Source organism: Spermophilus citellus, assembly GCF_964194105.1.
Source record: "Spermophilus citellus genome assembly, chromosome: 4".
Classification (NCBI taxonomy): domain Eukaryota; kingdom Metazoa; phylum Chordata; class Mammalia; order Rodentia; family Sciuridae; genus Spermophilus; species Spermophilus citellus.
In genome coordinates, this window is record NC_138185.1 from 128,054,475 (window position 1) to 128,080,802 (window position 26,328).

General features: G+C 37.1%; 1 protein-coding gene across 1 annotated transcript in view; it reads right to left on the reverse strand.

Moving 5' to 3' along the window:
• The window catches only part of TMOD3 (tropomodulin 3), a 78,008-nt gene that overhangs the window by 19,085 nt on the left and 32,595 nt on the right, over positions 1–26,328 (reverse strand). The window contains exons 3-4 of the mRNA XM_081290089.1: positions 17,391–17,547; positions 612–734 (exon numbers count right to left, since the gene is read on the reverse strand). Coding sequence (XP_081146215.1) covers positions 612–734; positions 17,391–17,547 — 280 coding nt within the window. The remainder of the gene's footprint in view (positions 1–611; positions 735–17,390; positions 17,548–26,328) is intronic.

The window sequence follows — 26,328 nt, forward strand, 5'->3', positions numbered from 1 at the left end:
AGGTCCTTCCCAAAGAACCATCATTACTACTTTCAAACATGTTAGTTCTTGGGGTTATTTGGTACTAAGATCTACCCATGTGTCACATTTTTCTGTTGAGAAAAATGGCAGAGATTTCACTTGTCTATATAAGACATTCACAATGATGAAAATAATAAGAGAGTTTGCAGTGCTCCACATACACTTTAGAAAAGTTAGCAAAGTGGCAAGTAAAATTCAGAACTGACTGATCCACTTGCTTTCCAGTGACCTATCTCTAGGTCTTCTGATAAAATGGGGCAGCAATCGACCCTTGAAGACTCTTTCAGTTTTCAGATAGGACAGCTGCTAGCCCAGCACACGGTGATGAAAGATTTTTATCAAAACTTTCAAGTACGGCAACATAGAAGTGTCAAATATAAAATAAATCCTTTTAGTGTAAACACTTCACTATTGAGAATATTTAAAGAAACCTGCATGTCAGATTGCTGTGTGAAATACAAAGCCAAATACATGGCTACTCATCTTTAGCAGGTTGTTAGGCAAAGCAAGCATTTGTAGGATGGATACTGGTGCATCCTTTGGTCTCTCCCCATCCCAGATACTCATTCACAAATTTGTTTTAGGGATACCTGCAAGGTCACACAATTCTGTATCAGAAGCACTCATCAAAGCTTCTTCTAATTCTGGATCAACAGATACACTTTCCTCTGTCAAAGTCTGTACAGGTTTCTGTTTTGGGATAAATATTTTTCCTGTAAAATAAAAACATTTTATTAATTTCACTACTATAGTTATTTAACTCATTACCATTTTACCTTTCTTCCAACAAACATTATTAAAAGTATACACAACCAAAGTTGAAGGAAAAGTCAAGATTAACATCCAGTGATTATTTCATTTTTTATGCAGATTTATTGAATTTCCAGGACAATACCTTAGAAAGAAAAGATAACAGAAATTTTCCCACCTGAGGAAATAAAAATTGGCTCTTTTTAGAGTAATTATGAGTTGCTTTATAAATACTGACTCAATAGATAAATGAATAAGCAAAACCCACAACACTTTTAAAAAAAACCCAATGTCTTGTTTTTTTTTTTTTAATTTATTTTTTTTTCAGTTGTAGTTGGACACAATACCTTTATTTTGTTTGTTTATTTTTATGTGGTGCTGAGGATCAAACCCAGGGCCTCGCACGTGCTAGGTGAGCGCTCTACTGCTGAGCCACAACCCCAGCCCCAATGTCTTGTTCTTAAGCAACAAATTGCCATAGTCACTTGAGGAATGGTAGAAGCAATCATGACTCTAGAAATTTAATTTCTACTTACAAAGAAATTCTCCTATGTTCTGAGTGGTATTCTGAAACTCTTGATCACTGTGCCTCTAAGCATCAATGGACACTAAGAAGGTTATCTGTGCTGGGCATCTCCCACATGTGACTATTAAGTTATAGTGAGAATAATGATTTTTTGCAACTCCACATCTTCAAGTCTTTCGGGTTATCAAAATCAAACCCAGTGCCTCACACATGGTAGGCACTTAAAAAAAAAAATGGCACTTGGTCAATCCAAAATGTGTTTGGATTAGTAGGGCTGAATTAAGTGAATATTAACAGAATGCTCAATTAAAAGTAGTTTAAACTTGTGCCTCCCAAGCATTAATGTGCACTGCAGTAACCTGGTGACTGATTAAAGTGCAAATTCTGACACAGCAGGTCTGAAGTGGGGTGGGAGATTCTGCATTCCTAACCATAACCTCCCAGATGATGCTGACACTGCTTATCCACAGAATGTTCTTAAAGCAGCAAGGATTCAACCAGTAAGGATGTTTATTATCTCAATAACAAGGTTCTAGGGTTTAGCAGCTCAATGTTGAAATGAAGAATCCAGGCTCTTTCCACGTTTCTTTTTGGCTGCTCCAGCACGAAATCCTTTGTTGTAAAGCCTTCAAAGTCTCAAGATGGCCTCTACAGTGCCAATTGTCTGTCTCCATGAAATAAAACAGGAAGGAAAGAAGGGTACTTTCTCAATTGTCAACTTTTACAAGAAAAACTTCCTCAGACTTCTCTGGTCTTACCTACCAGCAATGGGTCACATGTTCATGCCTCAGCTTCAAAGATAGCTTTGAAGGAATCATTGCTGAATGGGCAATGAGTGTTTATCCCAATATTGAAAGCAAGTGAAGTACGTCTATTTCCTTAATTCCCTGAACATTTACCCATGGCTACATTTACATATTCTGCACATGTGCCTGAATTCTTCAAACTTTTCAAGGACATGGTCTACATTCTGTTCATCCTGTGTCCTTGCCTAGAGCACAGTAAGCAATCCAACTTGTTTGATAAATAATTTGGTGATTATCTCCAGATCAATGACCTCACTTTATAAAGTATAATTTAAATATGTTGGTTCAAAGTAACAGCAGAACTAACTCAAGAGGAGAAGTTCTCAAACTCTCCCCCAACCCCCCCCTTTTTTTTGGGGGGGGGCAAGGATACTAGGAGTTGAACCCAGGGACACTTTACAACTGAGCTAAATCACCAGTCCTTTAAAAATTTTTAATTTTGAGACAAGGTCTTGCTAAGTTGCTGAGGCTGGCCTTCAACTTGTGATTCTCTTGCCTCTGCTTCCTAAATTGCTGGGATTACAACTATGCACCACCATATCCAGCGAGAAGTTTCCAAACTCCTAAGTCAGTCCTTTTTTCAATAAACTAGTGGCTTACAGACTTAATTTTTTTTTTTTAGCAGTAGACTTCCCCCCACCATAAAAAAAAGCCAAATTATATGGGAGTATACATAATTGATCTTACTATCAAATTTTAGAGTTCTGGAGATTAGATAATCTTTTATTATTGGTCACAGAAAAAGACAAATAGCAAATCATTATGTTCTGATAATTCCATGGTAGTTTTTACTGTTGATATTAAAGGGTTTCAGTGCATAGTATCCAAGGTTGAGAACCAATGGATTATGGAATTTGTTGACTGAATAAAACTACACAAGCTATTTACCATAAACATTTGAAAATTAGGGCTGGGGTTGTGGCTCATGGCCTTGCACATATGAGGAGCTGGGTTTGATCTTCAGCACCACATTTAAAAAAAAAAAAAAAGGTAGTATGCCCATCTATGACTAAAAAAAAAAAATTTAAAAAATTGAAAAGTGAAGTAATACTATGTTAAATAGCTTCATTTAGTCTTCCTAGAGTATGTATATATACCAAAATATCATGTTGTACACCACAAATATACATAGTTTTTATTTGTCAGTTAAAAAAAAAAAAGACACTTGGCCTACAGGTTCTAGGGGTATATAGTTAAGTGGTAGAGCATGTGCTCAGTATGTACAAGGCTCTTTCTTGATTCAATTTCCGGCACCAAAAGAAAAAAAAGAAAAAACTAATTTAAAAAAAGTGGCATACTGGGGCTGGGGTTGTGGCTCAGTGGCAGAACGTTTGCCTAGCCTGTGTGAGGCACTAGTTGGATCTTCAGCACCATATAATAAATAAATAAATAAATAAATAAAGTTTTTTTTTTTTTTTAAAGTCGAATATACAGTTCAGGGAGCATGACTTTAATTGCCACTTCAGATTGATTATATTTTCCTGAGCTCAGTCTCTCACTTGCATTTTCAATTGTCTATGGCAGTGGTTCTCATTGTTGGAAGCACAGTGGATTTTCCAGGGAGCTTTAAGAAATTCTGATATCTGGGCTGGGGGTGTAGTTCAGTGGTAGAGTGCTCACCTCACATGTGGAAGGCACTGGGTTTGACCCTTAGCACCACATAAAAATAAAATAAAGGTATTGTGTCCATCTACAACTAAATATATATATAAAAGAAATTCTGATATTCAAATTTTGCAACCCCATCTTACCCTATGCCACTCCAGTCAGATTCTGGTTTAACTGGTCTAGTGTGCTGTTTGGGGCTCTTGAAGGACTCCAATGCATAGTATCCAAGGTTGAGAACCAATGGATTATGGTATTTACTGACTAAATAAAACTACACAAGCTATTTACCATAAAAAAATTGAAAAGTGGGGGCTGGGGTTGTGGCTTAGCAGTAAAGCGCTCGTCTAGCACATGCGAAGCCCTGGGTTCGATCCTCAGCACCACATAAAAATATATATATAAAAAAATAAAGGTACTGTGTCCAACTACAACAACAACAACAACAACAAAAAAAATGAAAAGTGAGGTGATACTTATGCTAAATAGCTGCATTTAGTCTTCCTAGAGTATGTATATATACCAACACATCATGCTGTACACCACAAATACATACAGTCTTTACTTGTCAATTAAAACAAAACAAAACAGAAAGAAAACCAAACAAACTATTGAATACTTGCCTATGTCTTATTCAAGGATCTAATGGACTCTAAAGCATTACTAAAATCTAAGATGTTTATTTTTGTAATCCTCATCCACATTTATTAAGAAGTCTCATACATGTCTAATTTTTCCCATGTACAAACTTTTGCTAATGCTTTAACAACAAAATGAATCTCATCATAAAAAGCAATAGGGCTTCAGCCAGAGACATGAAAAATTGTGCTCTATTTGTGTAATATGAATTGGACTGCATTCTGCTGTCATTTATAACTAATTAGAATAAATAAAATAAACGCAAAGAGTAAAAAGCAACAGGGCAAAAGAAAACAAAACTCTCAAGGACCTATGGATTCTTTGATAAGATAATTTCCCTCTATTTATAAAGCTCTCACATAGTTTGCTACCTTTTCTGGCACTCCTTTTTATGATAATTTCTCTGTATGTAAAAAAATTTTGCTGTAAAAAAAGAACGTCATAGGGCTCACCTACCAAACCAGTTTGGCTGTTCACTACTGGGAAGCAGTGGCATGTTCTGCTGTTTATAAGTTGACTACAAACTGAAATTTGTATAATATTCCCGTGTATCTACTCGATTTCCCATATTATTGCACAATTCCTTGGAGGAACATTTTATTGCTGAAACATGAGGTAGGGCAACACCTTGAACTTTAGAGACCATGGAAATTTTCCAAGGTGTCATGGTGCATTTATGTTTGGGATGGGTTGGGTGCATGTTTTCCTATTTGGAAATATATCCTCTGAGAAGCCTCTATAAAATGTTTTAAAACTATTTGCAAAACAAAGTAGTCCTGAGCACATGAGATATTTGCAACTGTATTTCTGGACTATATGCTATGAGCAAATATTTAGATCCTTAAAGAAGGTAGGAATTCAATATTTTTAGTGTAATAAAAGAACTCACAGTCTATTACACTTCAAAAAAATTGCTGTAGAGATATTTAGCTTTATAATATTGTGTTTTAAATAACACAATTTTAATCTCTTTGTATTTTCTTCATGGTTAATTTAATACTAATACACTGCAAGAATTTTTTAAAGGCACAAATACAAAATCTAGTTATACAAAACAATACAAAATTTAAAGAGTGTCTACATATTGATTTACAGACTTAAACAATCCCTTTCAAAATCCTAGTTGCCCATTGTTGATTTTGATCTGGTTTGTCCCCCAAAGGCTCATGTACTAAAGTCTTGGTCCCCAGTGCAAGCAACACTCTGAGCTAAGGCTCTGGGGAAGCAACTGGATCATGAGGGCTCTAACCTCATCAGAGGACTAATCCATTGATGGATTCATAGGTCCACTGGGTGGTGGTAGAAACTATGAGGTGGGAGCTAGTCAAAGGGAGTGGGTCCTTGGGGGTGTGCCCTTGGGAACTATATTTTGTCCCCTGCACCTTGTTTTTTCTCTCTACTTCTTGGCTGCCACAAGGTGAACAGCTTTGCTTTGCCACACCCTCCTTCCATGATATTCTGTCTCACTACTAGCCTAGAAACAAGAGAGCCAAGTGACCATGGACTGAAATCTCTTAAACTGAGCCAATATCAGTCTTTCCTCTTTTGTTTTTCTCTGGCATTTTGTCATAGAAGTAGAAAGCTGACCAACAGATCTGTTTTATATAACGTCACAAGCTAATCCAAAAAGACATATAGAAATCCAAGGGATCCAGAAATAGCCAATCTTGATAAAGACCAAAGTTGGATGACTTATATTTGCCAATTTCAAAATGTAGTACACAGGTTGGATCCCCACTACCTCACACCATACTCAAGTATTAATTTCAAACTTATTTATACTTTATAAAGATATGATGGCCAAAGCACAAGTGACAGAAGAAAACAAAGATAAACTGGACCACATCAAAATTAACATTTGTGAGGCAAATTATACCATCAAGAAAGTGAAAAGATGACCTACCAAATGGGAGAAACTCTTTTCAAATGATGTATCTGATACAAGGAACTTTTGTTCAGAATATATAAGGAATATCTACTCATCAATAATAAAAAGACAACACATTTAGCCATATTTAATAAACAGGAAAAATCCTGCAAATTTGATACAGATTTTATCCAAAACCATCTAACAAATGTATCAGTATTCTACTTTATTACAATCATCTTGCTTCTGATGTGTTTTTTTTCCCAAGTCATGATTATTTATTTATAGAAATCTCAATGTCCTGGTAAGATGATTTAACCTATGTAAAGGAACTGGTTTATAGTAAACATAACAGACACACATTAATTCCTTATCCATACTGCCCCTAAATTTCTTTTCTTTTTTTTTTTTTTTAGTTGTAGATGAATATATAGATATTGATATAGCTGAGAATTGAATCCAGTGTCTCACACGTGCTAAGCAAGTGCTCTACCACTGAGCCACAACCCCAGACCCCCAAATTTCTTGTACGTGTGTGTGTCTGAGAGAGAGGAGGAAGAAGGGGAGAAGGAGACAGAGATTTTCAAAACAAATTGGCAACACATGGATAAAGGAAAACCATATAGTCCCAAGTATCTATATCAGTGGTTCTTAAATTCAGAATAAGGGTTGTCTAGGCATGGATATTTTGAAAAAGCTCCAGAGATGATTCTGTTTCTTACTAAGACTGACAATCATTAATCTGTATAATTGGGGGAAAGGAGTAGTGGGGATTAAACCCAGGGCTTCGAACATGCGAAATACATACTCAATCACTGAACTACACCTCCAGCCCTATAATCTGGAGGTTTATGTTATCTTTGATTGATCTGATTATATTTTTCTTCTTGAAATATGGTCAAAAAGCCCTGGCTTATAATTTTTAATCCATGTATTAAAAAAAAAAACACATAATGTCTGAGAAAATAGCTACTCATTTCTATCCTTCAGTAAATAGCATTCTATCTAAATGCCATTAATTTCCTTATTTAACATGGAAAAATCCAAAACTAGAATTTTAAAAATTGAAATTATAATTCTTTAAAAATTTTTTTTTGTGATTATAGATGAACAGAATGCCTTTATTTGTCTATTTTTATGTGGTTCTAAGGATCGAACCCATTACCTCACACATGGTAGGCAAGCACTCTGCCACTGAGCTACAGCCCCAGCCCCTATAATTCTTTATACTATAGCAAAATACAAAATTAAGCAATGACTAGATCAGAAAAAGTCATTCAGAAAACTATGAAATAACACATCATCGCCCCCAACTGAAACAAAACAAATAAAAAAGGGGCTGTGACTGTTGGTTGCCAAGAATGTTAAATTAGTTCACCAATGTTTCTGCAACCACAAAGTGGCAGCTAAGAAAATAGAAGAAACCGAGATAAAAATTCATATAACAATAACTTCAATGTATGGCAGTTATCCAAAAACACCTCTGTGACATTTAAAAAAAAAAAAAAGAATTTCCTGCCAAAATTCTTGTTATTGTCACAAAATCAGTAAGGGATACTGTGAACCAGTAACAATTTTATTGCCAAGAACCTTCCTTCACTAGTCCTCATCTCTTTTGCTCTGACACAAAGTTACAGCTACAAAAAATGTTAAGAATTATCTTAGTCACAACTTCCATCCTTGCTAAACACACACACACACACACACACACACACACACACATAAAAGAGATGACTCTTATCTAATTTCTATAGAGTTGAAAGGCTCTCATTTTTACTGTTTTAGTTGTCTTGTTCCAGAAAAGATTTAAGTCAACTACATCACTGTTTCCAAGAGGTATGGACATATCTTTTGACAGGAAGCACACAATCCTCAAATCAGCTAAACCAAAGAATGAGGGGGTAGTTTCTGGAAGGGTACTTTTGTTTTGACCCAATGATACACATGATACCTACTGGACAGTAAGATATGGTCACCAATATGTGCTTATTTATTCAGCAACATTTAATGATTTTGTGTATACTAGATAATGAGCTAGAAAGACATTATAAGAAAAATAAAAAATCTTTTATTGGGGGGGGTGCTATAGTTTGGATCTTGAATGTCTCTCAGAGGATCATGTGTTAAAGTTTTGGTCCCCAGGCTGATGCTACTGGGAGATGGTAGAACCACTGAGAGGTGGGGCCTTGAGAGAGAAGCTCCTTAGGTCTCGAAGGAGTGAGGCATGTCCCCCAAGGGGATTGTGGAACCCTAAGCTCTTCTGCCTTCTTTGCTCCCTGACTCATGATGTAAGTAGTTTGGCTCCACGCCCATGCACTCTCATCAGATTGTGCTGACTCACAACAGGCCCAAAGCAATTGGGTCAGTTGATTATAGACTAGAATATCCAAAAAATATAAGCCAAAATAATCCTTTTCTTTTTCTTTTTTTTTTTTTTAAAGAGAGAGTGAGAGAGGAGAGAGAGAGAGAATTTTTAATATTTATTTCTTAGTTCTCGGCAGACACAACATCTTTGTTGGTATGTGGTGCTGAGGATCGAACCCGGGCCGCACGCATGCCAGGCGAGCGCGCTACCGCTTGAGCCACATTCCCAGCCCAATCCTTTTCTTATAAGTTAATTATCTCAGGTATTTTGTTACAGTGATAGAAAGCTGACTAACAAAGGAAGCTCATACTCCAGTTGGGGAAACAGGATAGCTAGTCTTTTATTCTAGAGATTTCTACTTCCAGTCATGATGGTATAATGGACAGGATTTATCTACATGCCTAAAACAATCACTAAATGGATAAAATATATGAAACAATACTTTCAAGACACTGATCATCAGGCAACAAAGACAATGATCCCCGAGAAGGGGGCTGGTGGTGGTGGTGACTCTTACAATTGCTTAGCTAATTCTCTAGAACAAATTTCCAGGCAGTACAGCAGGGAGCAGGAATTCAGGCAGATCCTGGCAAACTCTGAGCTGCAGAGACAAAGCTGAGGTCCAGAGAGACCAAGGTAGCTAGCATTTGCAGGATAGAGGACCAAAGAGAAGAAAGCTGCACAGAGAAAGAACCCAGGAGCTGTACAGGGAGTTGCCTTGAATACTCAGCAGATCATTGACCTAACACATGAATGTGAGTATTTTTACCTTGAGCCAAGGGAAAAAAAAAATCCGAAATATTAGAAGTTATAATGCCTGCATTCACACAGGACTAGGAATAGCTTCTGTTCCCACTAGCCAGACTGGAAAACCTCAGAATTCACAGGACAATTGAGTAGGGAACTCAGAAAGGCCTTGCCTTAGTAGTGGGGAAATAATTAGCCTTAAGCTAAACACTGCTCCAGTCCAAACCAACAAATCTTTGTGTTTTTTTTGGTACTGGGGATTGAACCCAGGTGTGCTTAACCACTGAGCCCATTTCCAGCTTTTTAATATTTTATTAGAGACAGGGTGTTTCTGAGTTGCTTAGGACCTCCCTAAGTTGCTGAAACTGACCTTGAACTCACAATCCTCCTGCCTCAGCCTCCCAAACCACTGTGATTACAGGTATGTGCTGCCGTGTCTGGCCCACCTAATCTTAAAAGCAAGATTCTAAAGAATCAAACTTTCAAGGAACTTAATCATATCCAAGAATAAAACTCGGTATTTATAGGATATCAATATATCTACCTTCCAAAAGTTAAAAACTAATATTCAATAAGAAATTGCCAGCATACAAAGACGCAGGAAAGTTCAAACCATGAGGGGAAGGAAAAAAAGTCAGTCTATCAAAACTGATTTAACAATAACAGATGACAAGATCTGCAAGCTAGGGTATTAAAATTTATCATGCTTATATTCAATGTGTTAAAAAAGTTAAGTAGAAACTAAAAAAACAAGAAAAGAAAAGGAAAAAAAGGAACATATGGTTGGTCAAATAGAAAATAAACCATGCCAACAATAATCAAAAGAAAGCAAGGGGCCTGGGGCTGTGGCTTGGTGGTAAAGTGCCTCCTTTGCTTATGTGGGGCACTGGGTTTGATCCTCAGCACCACATAAAAATAAAGATATTGTGCCCATCTACAACTTAAAAAAAAAAAAAGGTTAAAAAAAAAGCAAGCAAGCAAGCAAGCAAGCAAGCAAGGGCTGGGCAAGTAGCTTAGTGGTAGAGTGCCTGCCTAGCTGCCTGCCTAAGGTCCTGGGTTCAATCCCCAGCACCACAAAAAAATTGCTGGGCATGTTGGCACACATCCGTAATCCCAAGCAGCTCAGGAGGCTGAGACAGGAGTTCAAAGCCTGCCTCAACAAAAAGTGAGGTGCTAAGCAACTCAGTGAGACCCTATCTCTAAATAAATTACAAAATAGGGCTGAGGATGTGGCTCAATGGTTGAGTGTCCCTGAGTTCAATCCTGCATACCAAAAAAAAAAAAGGTGGTAACATGCCTTCATGGTATGATTCCAAAATAATTAAAAATACTCTATGGGGAATTAGCTCAGTTAGTACAGTGCTTGCCTTGCATGCTCAAGGCCATGGGTTCAATCCCAAGCACCACAAAAAAAAAAAAAAAAAAAAAAAGGTACTCTATGATATGTAAATTATATGCAGAAACAAATGTTGGGGGAAAACAATCATCCAGAGTGGATATAGTTATCCAGGAAAGGTTTCCCATAGAAAAAAACCTTAAATATGAGTGATGAACCATTCATCTGGCTAACTCCTTACCCCAAAAGGAAAATAGTATGAATCATTCCAATGATACAGGGTGAGCAGACTGAAATACAGATGACAGCAGGTGCATGGCTAATTTAAACAGCTCATTTCAAGTATCAGCTTGGGAAGAACCACTTTTCAGAGGTATACAAGGGATATTTCAAACTCATAAAATATCACTGCGCAAGAGACAGCTGGGCTGGGGATATAGCTCAGTTGGTAGAGTGCTTGCCTTGCAGGCACAAGGGCCTGGGTTATATCCCCAACACCACACACAAAAAAAGACAGTTGTATCTTGAATTTATTGGAGCAAGTTGCCCATTGGTAGTTACATAATCCTGTTGATTCAGGCACATTTTCTGTCTTACTAAAGAATCACGTTTCCTCCAAAGAAATCATGTATTAATAAGCAAGATGAGGGAAGCCATTTTTAGGATAACAGTGACTTCAATAAGTTTTGTGGAAAGCTAACCTAATTGAGAATAAATAAATTAGAAAAGTGTATGAGAAGTCCTTGGTTTAAAGGAAGCTGGTTAAATTTACCTCTGAAAAAGCAAGATGGAGTGTGTGGGATTCTTGGGCATTTCATTCTCAGGGTGGGAAAGGCAAAAACAAGGAAGGGAGGAGCCCATCCTGGATGAGTCAGCAGCTCAAATGGAATTCAATGGCACACCTCTGTGTATTATATAAGGTGCAGCCATAGCTCTGGTCCAGCCATGAAATAGGAACACAGGGGAAAAAAAAAAAAAAAAAAAAAAAAAACAACAACTCGGTCTTGGTAAGGGTAAATATGATACTATCAATGGAAAGGAGGACTATCAGCAAAGCAAAGCAAAATGACAGGCAGTAAAAAATATTAAAGACTGGGGCAAATTATTTCTCCAAGTAACAAATTCATGGCAATGCTCTAAGACAGAATATTTATGATCATAAACATGTGATGGGAAATAATCAACAGAGTCAGCATTCTGTGCATTTTCACTATTCTCAGGAAGAGCTAGATGAATACTTTTTTTCACCCTTACCATAGTCTATGCCTCAGTGTGTGTATATACATATATTTTTAATTTTTGTTTTATTTATTTTTTTATGTGGTGCTGAGGATTGAATCCAGTGCCTCACTCATGTGAGGCAAGCGCTCAGCCACTGAGCTACTGAAGAAGCCAGAGAGATCCTCTTCGTCCCCCTTCCTCACAGCAGTAAGGAGTTCCCAAATTAGAGAGGGGAATGAAGCCAGATTTAAAGTTAGGTAGTCAGTGTAATTAGATAAATCGGGGTCTAATACCGAGTGAAATCTAAAATGGAGGCCATGCTAAAAATGATTCCAGGGAACACAGGACAACTCATGGTAATCAGAAGGCAATATGCTCCAAATGTAAGGATCCGGCGAATCGTTGGAGAAAGAGACCACAAGAGACCAGCTTCATGCAATGGGCAGGAGGGAGTTTATTGAAGAGGATCCTAATTCAGCGCGCTGAGGCTCAAGGCTCACTCAGGAAGGGAGAGCGGCCCAGAGCCCAGAGCAGAGGTCGAGCAGAGCTTAAGTACACTTTTTGGGGAGGGGGGGGGGCTTTGCATACATCAGAACAAGGGAAAATTGAACAACAACTCTGAGATGTGATTAGCACATTCATTGGCGGGAACAGGTCGGGCGGGGGTGATTGGTCACTTCTAAGCGAGGTACACATTCAAACTCATTGGTTCGGGCCCTGCCCTAGGCTAAATGGCCAGTAGGGCGTTGTTTTAACTATCTCAGGAATTTCAGGTTCTGGGTGTAACAGAGGAACTTAATAATACCTAATCTTTTACATTTTAATTCAAGCTTTCCAGCTTAGAAACTTTACCCTTTCACTACAACCCCAGGCCAGATGCCTCAGTTTATATTTTGCAAAATTTTAAAGATGAAAAAGCTACAAACTTGGGCTGGAAATGTGGCTCAAGCGGTAGCATGCTCGCCTGGCATGAGTGCGGCCCAGGTTGGATCCTCAGCACCACATACAAAGATGTTGTGTCTGCCGAAAACTAAAAAATAAATATTAAAAATTCTCTCTTTCTCTCTCTCTCTCTTTAAAAAAAAAAACAATAGATTAAGGATAACTTAAAAAAAAAAAGCTACAAACTTTTCTGATATTTTAAAATTATATTTACAAATGCTGGGATTACAGGGTATGTATGCCTGTAAAGGTATGTATACCTATAATCCCAGTGATTTGGAAGGCTGAGACAGGAGGATTGCAATTGAAGGCCAACCTGGAAAAGTTAGCAAAACTGTCTCAAAATAAAAATAAAAGGGGCTAAGGATATAGCTCAGTGGTTAAGCACACTGGGTTCAATCCCATGTTTTTTAAAAAAATACAAATATGTATATATTTTTATAAGTAAAACATAAACTGAAATTATTTTAATTTTTAAACATTTAATTTTGCAACATTTAGATTCATTAAGAAAGTTATTTCCATTAATTATGCCAAGATTACTTGAGACAATAATATTATTATTCCCACTGTGAATTTATTTAAGTTTAGATTAATTTAACAGTTATATATTATTGGTCCTCCTGTAAATAATGCACTTAAAAAGAGTTCTTAAACACAACTTTCAGTATGCCCTTATTAGTTGCCTAATGCCTTCTTTTCTGCTGTTACTAAAACTATACTATTAAAAATACAACATTTACTAGTGTAGAACAAAACATTCCCTAAACTGTACCTAGGACATGAGGCCTTGGAATTTCACTTTCCTCCTTCTCAGATGTTGCCATATGCTTTTTTTAAAAAAAATATTTATTTTTTAGTTGTAGTTGGACACATTACCTTTATTTAATTTATTTATAGGTGGTGCTGTGGATCTAACCCAGGGCCTCACATTGCTCTACCACTGAGCCACAACCCCAACCCTTGCCATATGCTTTTGATTCCATAAACTGTACAATTATAAATAATAATTTCATAAATCATGAAGTAGTTATTAATTTATCTACATATAATAACTCTCAAGTGGTCTTCTTACTCTATTTTTTGTGGGGGCAGTGCTGGGGTTTGAACCCCGGCCTTGAGCTTTCTAAGGAAGTTCTACCACTGAGCTACGCCTTCAGCCACATCAGGTTTTTAAAAAACATTCTGAAGCAACAGAAACATAAAATCTGCCAAGATACACACACACACACACACACACACACACACACACACACACGTTCTTGGTCAAAGAAAAAAAAAATCTGAAAACATGCAATTTTCAGTTTAATGAGAATTCCCTCCTGTCCTAGTCAGTTCTGTCATTTTAGCTCCAGACACAGGGTATTCATTTTGGTCAATTAATCATCCTTCAGTTAGTCTCAAAATATGAGAAAGATTAATTTTAATAATAGGATACTGATTCTTTTAGTGATTCCTAATTTTTTTCTTTAAAAAAATCAAGCAGTCATCTGATAGTTCTTAAAAAAAAATTATGAGATCACCATGTGAATTTGGCATTATTTCTTAAAAGGAGTACAAGAAACAGAGTGACACTGATATAATATTCCCTGGTAAAGCAAGTTAATATTGCCATTGGCTATTGAACTCTGAATACAGTCCCTTTTATATGAAAAAACACTTAGTTTATAGACCAATGGTACATTTTACCAAAAAAGTAAAAATGCTTTTGTTTTTAACAGAGGCAGGTTTTCAAACTGTTTTATGAAAAAGTAGGAGAACCCCTACTGTCTGAGAAAGCTTACTAAATCTCAAAGTCTATCTCTTCTGAACTACACTATTAAGTAAAAACTTTGGGTGTCAACCCAAAGTGTTCAGGACTGGGAGTCATGGAAGAGGCATCTTAAACAGACAAGTTTCTGGTTTTCTAGAGCTAAGACGGATATACAAGTTAGCTTGATTAGGAAGTATATTATTAAGATGTAGAATTATTCTGAGGATCTTTTGGACTGTGATCAGGATCTTAGAGATGAGACACACTGAAAGGAAGGTATATTAGTGACTAAGGATAAACAAGGCTAATGATTTAAGGATAAGAGTCTAGGGTGAGTTTAAGAACACCGGATCTGGCATTTTGCTATATTTCAAAGCAGAGCTCTACATCTAAACTTGTCAATTTTTGAAGAGGAATTTGGCTCTCTTCAGGTCTACAGCACAGTGTTTAAGTTCTGCCCAGTTTGGTAGTATCTGCTTCCATCAGGTAGATTGCTGAAACTCAAAAACTCATTCCTGTGGTTCTAGACCACTCTTTCCTGACAAAGATTTCCAAGAATGGAAATCTCTTGTTTGGTATTAATTATCCATAAGATCCTTTCCAGAGGGCTGGGGTTGTGGCTCAGTGGTAGAGTGCTTACCTAGCATGTGTGAGGCCCTGGGTTCGATCCTCAGCACCACATAAAGATAAACAAATATTTGTCCATCTACAACTAAAAAACACTAAAAAAAAAAATCCTTTACAGAGACTTTCACTATACCCATTAATAAATCTGGTCCTTATATAAAGGCTATATGACATAGATGTCATCCATATTCTTCATCTCTATTATTTTCCCCTTTCAATTTTTTATTTTCCATAATTATTCTCTATTTTCTTTAATCCTTCAAGATCTTTTCCTTGGTAACTGCAGGTTATGAATAGAGAGCATACTAGGAATCTGTCTTGAGTCAGCCTGGAATAAATGCAGCTTTCATATCTCTTATTTTCTTATCTTCTTGTCCTGAAATTCTATTTTTTTCTGACATCTCTCCCTGTTTCTACCTCCATTCTTCTTCCTACCCAGAGGCCACCTGAAACATGCAGAATAATAAAAGGTGATTAACCAATATTTGTTCCCATAAAATTGTTCTCCTATGTAAGCATGGTGGTGCATTTCTGTAATCTCAGCTGAAGCTGAGGCAGGAGGATCACAAGTTCAAGGTCAGCCTCAGCAATTTAATAAGACCCCTTTCCAAAATAATATATATATATATATAAAGGGCTGGGGAATGTGGCTCAGTGGTAGAGTACGCTGAATTCATTCCTTAGTACTGGAAGATAAAAAAAGCTATAAACAATAATGTAGGTATGTCTGTATAAAAGAAAATACAAACAGTAGTCTTTTTAAAAAAATATTTTTAGCTGTAGATGGACATGATATTTTAATTTTATTCATCCATTTATGTGGTGCTGAGAATCAAACCTACACATTCTAGGCAAGTACTCTACCAATGAGCCACAACCCCAGCCCCACCTTTTCTATGACAAATACATACAGGCCTTTGCCTATCTTTATGACTTTATGACTTATTACACTTAAAGACCCTGCATTGGTTTCCAACCCTTTTTGGTCACAAATACCTGAAGGACACAATATTCTCATCTCTAGCTGTATTGTGAAGGTTAATTTTATGTATCAACTTTGCTGGCTTATGGTGCCCAGATATTTAGTCAAATATTATTCTGGATGTTCCTGTTTAGGTGTTTATTCTTTTTTGGGTGGTGGTAGGAGAGGTACTGGGGATTGAACTCAGGGGCACTTGACCACTGAGCCACATCCCCAGCCCTATTTTTTTTTTTTTTTTTTGTATTTTATTTAGAGACAGGGTCTTGCTGAGTTGCTTAGTGCCTCTTTTTTGCTGAGGCTGGCTTTGAACTCTCGATCCTCCTGCCTCAGCCTCTTCAGCCTCTGGGATTACAGGTGTGCACCACTGTGCCTGGCAAGTTGTTTATTCTTGAGATTAATATTTCTCAAGAGTGGACTTTGAATACAGCAAACTACCCTTGATATGTTGATGGGCCTCATTTGATCAACTGATGGTCTTAACAAAGACTGACCTCTTCCAAGTAAGAAGGAATTCTCTCAGCAGACTGCCTTTGGACACAAACCTCTCTCTCTCTAAAGAAAGAACAGAGGGGAAGAGTGAGGGGTGATAAGCTAGAAACAGTGGTGCCAGCAACTTAATGAGACTCTATCTTGAAGAAAGAAAAAGAAAAGTTGGGGATGTAGTTCAGTGGTAGATTGCCCCTGGTTTCAATCCTGAGTATGGGGGGGGGGCAGTAAAAAAGGTAAAAGAAAAAGGCTACACTCAAGTCTCCATTGAGGATTGATAAGATTGGACACTGTAATGGGAAGGAATTGAGCTAGAAAAATTTCCTGAAAGTAGCACTAGTGAAGGATGCTAAGGAAGGATATCTTTTAAAAAGGTCTTTGAACATATGGCATGAATAATTAGCAACATTTGCATTCTGTAATACACTAGTGAATTTACCATAATTATTTATCTCAGTACACTTTTAGATTGCTGATATTAGAGAACTAGGGAGGGTTACTGTGCAAAATCTCATTTATAAGTCATTAAGAAAAAAACTTATCGGCAAAGTTGATAAAAAAAATTAAGGGTCTAAACCACATGATTTTTAAATCTATGGTATCATAACTTTAAAAGTAATGAAGGATGCACCTCTAAAAACAAGATTTTCTCCATATCTACCTATAAAAAGAAAAATCCAATGCCATCAGATGATGACTTCAAAATTCTGGGCTTACCTTTTTTTTCTCCAGTGTAGGGCACATAGTCTTCCCTGTCCTTTTGCTCCAATGCTTCCTTCTCCAGATATGAAAGAAGGTGTTCTCTATCAAAAGGTCCTGTGGCAGACTTTGACGTCTGATTTTTTTGCCGGAACCCTGCAGGCAGAAGGGCATTCTGCCAAAGAGAATATATTGGCCATTATTACTACCACGAATGCCAATATTAAATGTTTCCATATATTTCCCATATAAAAAAGAATTACAGACTAGAATGTGATGTAGGTGTTAAACTTCACTGCTAGATTTCAAGGCAGTAATATAAAAATGATCCAAATGAAGAACTTGTTTTTTTGAAAATAGACAATTCATTTACATTACTGTTAAAATAGGTACCTACATATTTTCTTCAGAAAGTATTCTACTAGCAGGAAACATCCTTTAGTTTTTAAGTGTCCAGGGATTGTAATAAAAATAATTTTCTTAATACTTAAAAACTGCTAGGCAGGGGCTGGGGTTGTGGCTCAGTGGTAGAGTGCTCGCCTAGCACGTGCAAGGCCCTGGGTTCGATCCTCAGCACTACATAAAAATAAGTAAATAAAATAAATGTATTTAAAAAAAAAATATGCTAGGCAATTATGTACCTAAGACTAATTCTATCACAAAAGAATTTTAAATGACTATACATGATATTCCTTCCTAAAGACTTCCATTTAATCACACATACTTTTTCATGATATACATACATATATACACACACACACATATACACATATATATGAATATAGGCTATCAGGAGATTAATATTCACTTGTTTTACATAGACATAATAGGAATGCTTCCACACTATCCACTACATGTTTGTATAGTGCATACATGAGCACTAGGATGGACTTATATTGATTATTGTCACTGCTGCTCAAGGCCCAAGGCATTCTTAAGATAAAACCAGAATTCAGCTTCCTTGGATTTTCATGTGGACATATAGTCTTTTTGAGTGCATGGACTGAGAGTGGGGATTAGGGGAAGAAGGATGATGGATTCAACTTAAGTTGTCTAAGGCAGTCCCTACTCTATAAATTTTCATGAAGCGACGAATAACACAGGGTGACAAGATAACGAGAGCATCATCTTTTTGTTTATCAAAATCCAGAGATGAGAATGCCTTAAATCCTATTTCTGGTATTCTTTTCCTCGACAAATGAAAGTCAGTCAGAGAAGTCACACCTCTTTTGTAACACCTCCCAATATTGGCAATGATGCTGAATCTCATAGTGCTATAAGTCAACTTTTCATTATAAAACTTGCTCTTACAGCTGTGCACAGTGGTGCAGGCCTGCATTCCCAGAGAACTGGAAGGCTGAGGCAGAAGGATCCCAGGTTCAAGGCTGGTCTCAGCAACTTAGCGAGATCTTGTCTCAAAATTTAAAAAATAAAAGACCTGGGTGTGGGGAGCCACATTGAGTTACCATGCCTTCTAGTCCTGATGCACCGTGGGGATGTGAAAGATCACTGTAGTTCTGCTGCAGTCGTGCCATGATTCGTGACTCAGTCCCCACCCCTCTTCCCGCTGGGACAGCAAGGCCAGGATTCTAAGTAGGCATACCCCTGAGGTTGAGCATCACTCATCTCTTCTTTTGTAATCCTACCCCATTTGCCCTGTTTGGGATAGAATGTTCCATGAAACCACCCTTTGTGTGTCCCCCTTCTCTTGTTCTTGTTGGGTGTGGCCTTCCTAGATGTCAGTCAATCTGCTGATAGCAGACATCATGAAGCTAGACTCAACCCCCACCCCGAACCTGACCCCTTGCCTCATTTGAATGGCTTCTCCCCAATAAAAAGGTTTAGCACGATATCTCTCTTTCTCTCTTTCCACGGACCCCTAAGGTCAGAGGAGCTGCCACAGGACCCAGAGAAAAAGGTATCTCTGTCTCTTGTGTGATTATTTCATGTAGCCCAGTTCACCTGGAGTGACCTTGAGTATTTTAGTCATGAAACTTGAACTGTAGCTCAGTGATAAAGTGCCTATAGGTTCAATCCCTATTACCAAAAAAATAAAAAAAAAAGGTAATCTTATAAAAGTAATGATAGTAGAAAATGCTCACAACTCTGCATTTATACCTAATTACACTTCAACTCTGGCCATTTGCTGGGATCAATAATAATTTTCATAAAATTCAATTTGGTGTTCCTCTTAATGTAATGGTTCTTATTACATAGAAGGCTAACCTATAAAGATAAACCACAGGTGCGCAACAAGCCAGATCGGAGGAGGAAGCCCAGCCCCGCCCCATGTGCTAGTCGGGAGGAAGCCCATCAACCCTTAAAACCCATCAAAGGGGGTGTGGCTACCAGCACGGTTCTGCGGCTGATCCAGATACCCGGTTTCCAACTCCCCCACCCTTAGCTGCGATAACTCAAAATATTTCCCACAAGCTTTGGGGGGTTGTAGCTATCAACGCAAAACAACAACTGTACAGGCACCTGGTTTCTACCTCAGAGACTAGAGCAGGGAAGATACAGGTGGAAGCTCATCTCCTTTCACACTGGCTATACCCACCACCCTGAATACAGAGGCTCAAGCTAGGAATACACAACGCCACCTACTGGAAGCAAGGAAAACAGTGTTCTGAGAGACTTTTTTTTCTCTTTCTTTCTCTTTTCTTCTATCTCTTCCACAACTTCAACATATGTGAAACCAAGAACTGTGCATGAACAACCGAATTACCAAAGTAATATAATATAGAGGAATTGCATATACCCCATCTTCCCCCATTTTTTTAATTTCTCTTACTTTCCTTTTCCTTCTCTTATTTCTCTTTTCTTCCTTGTTATTTTTTTTCTTTTCTTTTTCATTCGTATTCTCTCTATCCCACTTTCAATCTCCTAACTTTTGCTATCTATACATAGGGTAACTATCTAAATACAGATAGGAGGTTGAGTCTATACATTCTTCCATAAATTACCAGTCTATTGGTTAGAGTTCTCCAAAGGTGCTAAGTTAGTTTAACCTCATACCCTCACTCCTTTCCCTCTAAGTATACCATCCTTCGTCTGAAATTAAGTTTTCTATATGCCACCAGATATGGTATGCCTTTTATGAAACTAATGAATATATTCTTAAGTAATAATTAAAACCAATATCTATAGACTTAGAATCTAACTATAAATGTATTAATAATGAAAACCTGTGCTTAGATAATGTACTGTTGATATTGGGAACTGTTAACACTGTCTTTCTCCGAAAAAGAGGGATTTTGGAGCTATACAAGAATACAAATATATAAGGGGAAAAACATTAACACAACAGTTTCATAAAGCTAGAAAGAATCATGAGCAGTATGAAAAGACAAGGAAAGAAAGGACCACAAACAATACAGGTCAATTCAACATTAGATGAGGTAATATCTGCAGCTGATGGAATGTCAGACAAAGAGTTCAGGATATACATGCTTCAGATGATCTGGAGTCTCAAGGAAGACATTATATAGCAAATTCAGACAATGAAAAATCACTTTGACAATGAATTACATAAACAAATCCAAGAAGCAAAAGATCAACTCTATAGGGAGATAGAGGATATAAAAAACAAACAGAAATCCTGGAAATGCAGGAAACAATAAACCAAATCAAAAACTCAAATGAGAATATTACCAGCACAGTAGAACACTTAGAAGATAGAACTTCAGACAACGAAGACAACGTTTTTCAACTTGAAAAGAACATAGACAGATCAGCGAGAATGTTAAGAAATCATGAGCAGAACATCCAAGAATTATGGGATAACATCAAGAAACCAAACGAGTTATTGGGATACAAGAGGGTATAGAGGTCCAAACCAAGGGAATGAGCAATCTATTCAATGAAATAATACTAGAAAACTTCCCAGACTTAAAGAATGAAAAAGAAATCCAAATACTAGAAGCCTACAGGACACAAAATCATAAGAGATCCACAGCAAGACACATAATAATGAAGATGCCCAACATACAGAATAAGGAGAGAATCTTAAAAGCCACAAGAGAGAGGAAGCAGATTACATTTAGGGGCAAACCAATCAGGATAACAGCTGATCTTTCAACACAGACTCTGAAAGCTAGAAGATCCTGGAACAACATATTTCGAACGCTGAAAGAAAAAGGGTTCCAATTAAGAATCATGTATCCAGTGAAATTAAGCTTCAGGATTGAAGATGAAATAAAAATCTTCCATGACAACCAAAGTTAAAAGAATTTGCAGCTAGAACACCAGCTCTTCAAAACATCCTTGGCAAAACATTACAGGAAGAGGAAATGAAAAATAACAATGAAAACCAACAGCGGGAGGTAGTACAGTAAAGGAAAAACTAATCATAGAGGAAAAACAAATCATGTTAAGTAACATACATAATCAAATATGGCTGGAAATATAAACCATATCTCAATAGTAACCCTAAATGTTAATGGCTTAAATGCACCAATCAAAAGACATAGGCTAGTAGAATGGATTAAAAAAAAAGATCCAACAATATGCTGCCTACAGGAGACTCATCTGATAGGAAAAGACATACACAGACTGAAGGTGAAAGGTTGGGAAAAATCATATCACTCATACGGACCCCGGAAGCAAGCAGGGGTGTCCATACTTGTAACAAATAAAATAGACTTCAAGTCAAAGTTAATCAAAAGGGATAAACAAGGACACTACATACTGCTCAAGGGAACCATACACCAACAAGACTTGACGATCATTAATATATATGCCCCAAACAATGGTGCAGCTACATTCATCAAACAAACTCTTCTCAAGTTCAAGAGTCAAACAGACCACAACACAATAATCATGGGAGATTTTAACACACCTCTCTCACCACTGGACAGATCTTCCAAACAAAAGTTGAATAAATAATACAATTAATAATTTAGACTTAATTGATATATACAGAATATACCACCCAACATCAAGCAGATACACTTTCTTCTCAGCAGCACATGGATCCTTCTCAAAGAGAGACCATACATTATGTCACAGGGCAAATCTTAGCAATTACAAAGGAGTAGAGATACTACCATGCATTTTTATCTGACCACAATGGAATGAAATTGGAAATCAATAATAAAATGAGAAAGGAAAAATCCTACATCAAATGGAGATTAAATAATATGCTACTGAATGAACAAAGGGTTACAGAAGACATCAAAGAGGAAATTAAAAAATTCTTAGAGGTAAATGAAAACTAAAATAGACACAACATATCGAAAGCTCTGGGACACTATGAAAGCAGTACTAAGAGGAAAATTCATTTCATGGAGTTCATTCCTTAAAAGAAGGAAAAGCCAACAAATAAATGACCTCACACTACACCTCGAAGCCTTAGAAAAAGAAGAACAAACCAGCAGCAAATACAGTAGAAGGCAAGAAATAATTAAAATTAGAGCTGAAATCAATGAAATCGAAACAATCGAAAAAATTTACAAAACTAAAAGTTGGTTCTTTGAAAAAATAAATAAGATTGACAGACCACTAGCCACGCTAACAAAGAGAAGAAGAGAGAGAACCCAAATTACTAGCTTACGGGATGAAAAAGGCAACATCACAACAGACAATTCAGAAATACAGAAGATAATTAGAAATTATTTTGAAACCCTATACTGTAATAAAATAGAAGATAGTGAAGGCATCGATAAATTCCTTAAGACATAAGAACTACCCAGATTGAGTCAGGATGATATAAACAACCTAAACAGACCAATAGCATGTGAGGAAACAGAAGAAGCCATCAAAAGACTACCAACCAAGAAAAGCCCAGGACCGGATGGATATACAGCTGAGTTTTACAAGAACTTTAAAGAAGAACTAATACCAATACTCCACAATCTATTTCAGGAGATAGAAAAAGAGGGAGAACTTCCAAATTCATTCTATGAGGCCAATATCACCCTGATCCCCAAACCAGATAAAGACACTTCAAAGAAAGAAAACTACAGACCAATATCCCTAATGAATTTAGATGCAAAAATCCTCAATAAAATTCTGGCAAATCAGATACAAAAACATATCAAAAAGATCGTGCACCATGATCAAGTAGGATTCATACCTGGGATGCAAGGCTGGTTCAATATACGGAAATCAATAAATGTTATTCACCACATCAATAGACTTAAAGATAAGAACCATATGATCATCTCAATAGACGCAGAAAAAGCATTCAACAAAGTACAGCATCCCTTTATGTTCAAAACACTAGAAAAACTAGGGATAACAGGAACTTACCTCAACATTATAAAAGCTATATATGCTAAGCCTCAGGCTAGCATCATTCTAAATGGAGAAAAACTGAAGGCATTCCCTCTAAAATCTGGAACAAGACAGGGATGCCCTCTCTCACCACTTCTATTCAATATAGTTCTCGAAATACTGGCCAGAGCAATTAGACAAATGAAAGAAATTAAAGGCATAAAAATAGGAAAAGAAGGGCTGGGGATGTGGCTCAAGCGGTAGCGCGCTTGCCTGGCATGCGTGCGGCCCGGTTCGATCCTCAGCACCACATACCAACAAAGATGTTGTGTCCGCTGAGAACTAAAAAATAAATATTGAAAATTCTCTCTCTCTGTCTCTTTTAAAAAAAAATAGGAAAAGAAGAACTTAAATTATTTGCGGATGATATGATCCTATACCTAGAAGACACAAAAGGGTCTACAAAGAAACTACTAGAGCTAATAAATGAATTCAGCAAAGTGGCAGGATATAAAATCAACACGCATAAATCAAAGGCATTCCTGTATATCAGCGACAAATCTTCTGAACTGGAAATGAGGAAAACCACCCATTCTCAATATCCTCAAAAAAAATAAATACTTGGGAATCAACCTAACAAAGAGGTGAAAGATTTATACAATGAAAACTACAGAACCCTAAAGAGAGAAATAGAAGAAGATCTTAGAAGATGGAAAAATATACCCTGTTCATAGATAGGCAGAACTAACATCATCAAAATGGCGATATTACCAAAAGTTCTCTATAGGTTCAATGCAATGCCAATCAAAATCCCAATGGCATTTCTTGTAGAAATAGATAAAGCAATCATGAAATTCATATGGAAAAATAAAAGACCCAGAATAGCAAAAGCAATTCTAAGCAGGAAGTGTGAATCAGGAGGTATAGCGATACTAGATTTCAAACTGTACTACAGAGCAATAGTAACAAAAACAGCATGGTACTGGTACCAAAACAGGCGGGTGGACCAATGGTACAGAATTGAGGACACAAAAACCAATCCACAAAATTACAACTATCTTATATTCGATAAAGGGGCTAAAAGCATGCAGTGGAGGAAGGATAGCATCTTCAACAAATGGTGCTGGGAAAACTGGAAATCCATATGCAACAAAATGAAACTGAATCCCTTTCTCTCACCATGCACAAAAGTTAACTCAAAATGGATCAAGGAGCTTGATATCAAATCAGAGACTCTGCGTCTGATAGAAGAAAAAGTTGGCTCCTATCTACATATTGTGGGGTCGGGCTCCAAATTCCTTAATAGGACACCCATAGCACAAGAGTTAAAAACAAGAATCAACAAATGGGACTTACTCAAACTAAAAAGTTTTTTTTCAGCAAGAGAAACAATAGAGAGGTAAATAGGGAGCCTACATCCCGGGAACAAATCTTTACTCCTCACACTTCGGATAGAGCCCTAATATCCAGAGTATACAAAGAACTCAAAAAATTAAGCAATAAGAAAACAATAACCCAATCAACAAATGGGCCAAGGACCTGAACAGACACTTCTCAGAGGAGGATATACAATCAATCAACAAGTACATGAAAAAATGCTCACCATCTCTAGCAGTCAGAGAAATGCAAATCAAAACCACCCTAAGATACCATCTCACTCCAGTAAGATTGGCAGCCACTATGAAGTCAAACAACAACAAGTGTTGGCGAGGATGTGGGGAAAAGGGTACACTTGTACACTGCTGGTGGGACTGCAAATTGGTGCGGCCAATTTGGAAAGCAGTATGGAGATTCCTGGGAAAGCTGGGAATGGAACCACCATTTGACCCAGCTATTGCCCTTCTCGGACTATTCCCTGAAGACCTTAAAAGAGTGTACTATAGGGATACTGCTACACTGATGTTCATAGCAGCACAATTCACAATAGCTAGACTGTGGAACCAACTTAGATGCCCTTCAATAGATGAATGGATTAAGAAAATGTGGCATTTATACACAATGGAGTACTACGCAGCACTAAAAGATGACAAAATCATGGAATTTGCAGGGAAATGGATGGCATTAGAGCAGATTATGCTAAGTGAAGGTAGCCAATCCCTAAAAAACAAATGCCAAATGTCTTCTTTGATATAAGGAGAGCAACTAAAAACAGAGCAGGGAGGAAGAGCATGAGAAGAAGATTAACATTAAAGAGGGACGAGAGGTGGGAGGGAAAGGGAGAGAGAAGGGAAACTGCATGGAAATGGAAGGAGACCCTCATTGTTATACAAAATTACATATAAGAGGATGTGAGGGGAAAGGGAAAAAAAATCAAGGGAGAGAAATGAATTACAGTAGATGGGGTAGAGAGAGAAGATGGGAGGGGAGGGGAGGGGGTAGTAGAGGATAGGAAAGATAGCAGAATACAACAGTCACTAGTATGGCAATATGTAAAAACGTGGATGTGTAATCGATGTGATTCTGCAATCTGTATACGGGGTAAAAATGGGAGTTCATAACCCACTTGATCAAATGTATGAAATATGATATGTCAAGAGCTTTGTAATGTTTTGAACAACCAATTAAAAAAAAAAGATAAACCACAAAGGAGGCCTGTTCCTTTGTTGTTTATGGGACTATATAAAAGAAAAACAAGATTTTTACCTTTAGACTTTGAAATCAAGATAACAATGTTATATGAAGAATCCATTCCTAGTCTATCTGTAAATCCTATCCATTTTTACTTTGTAAAGAACTCAATCAT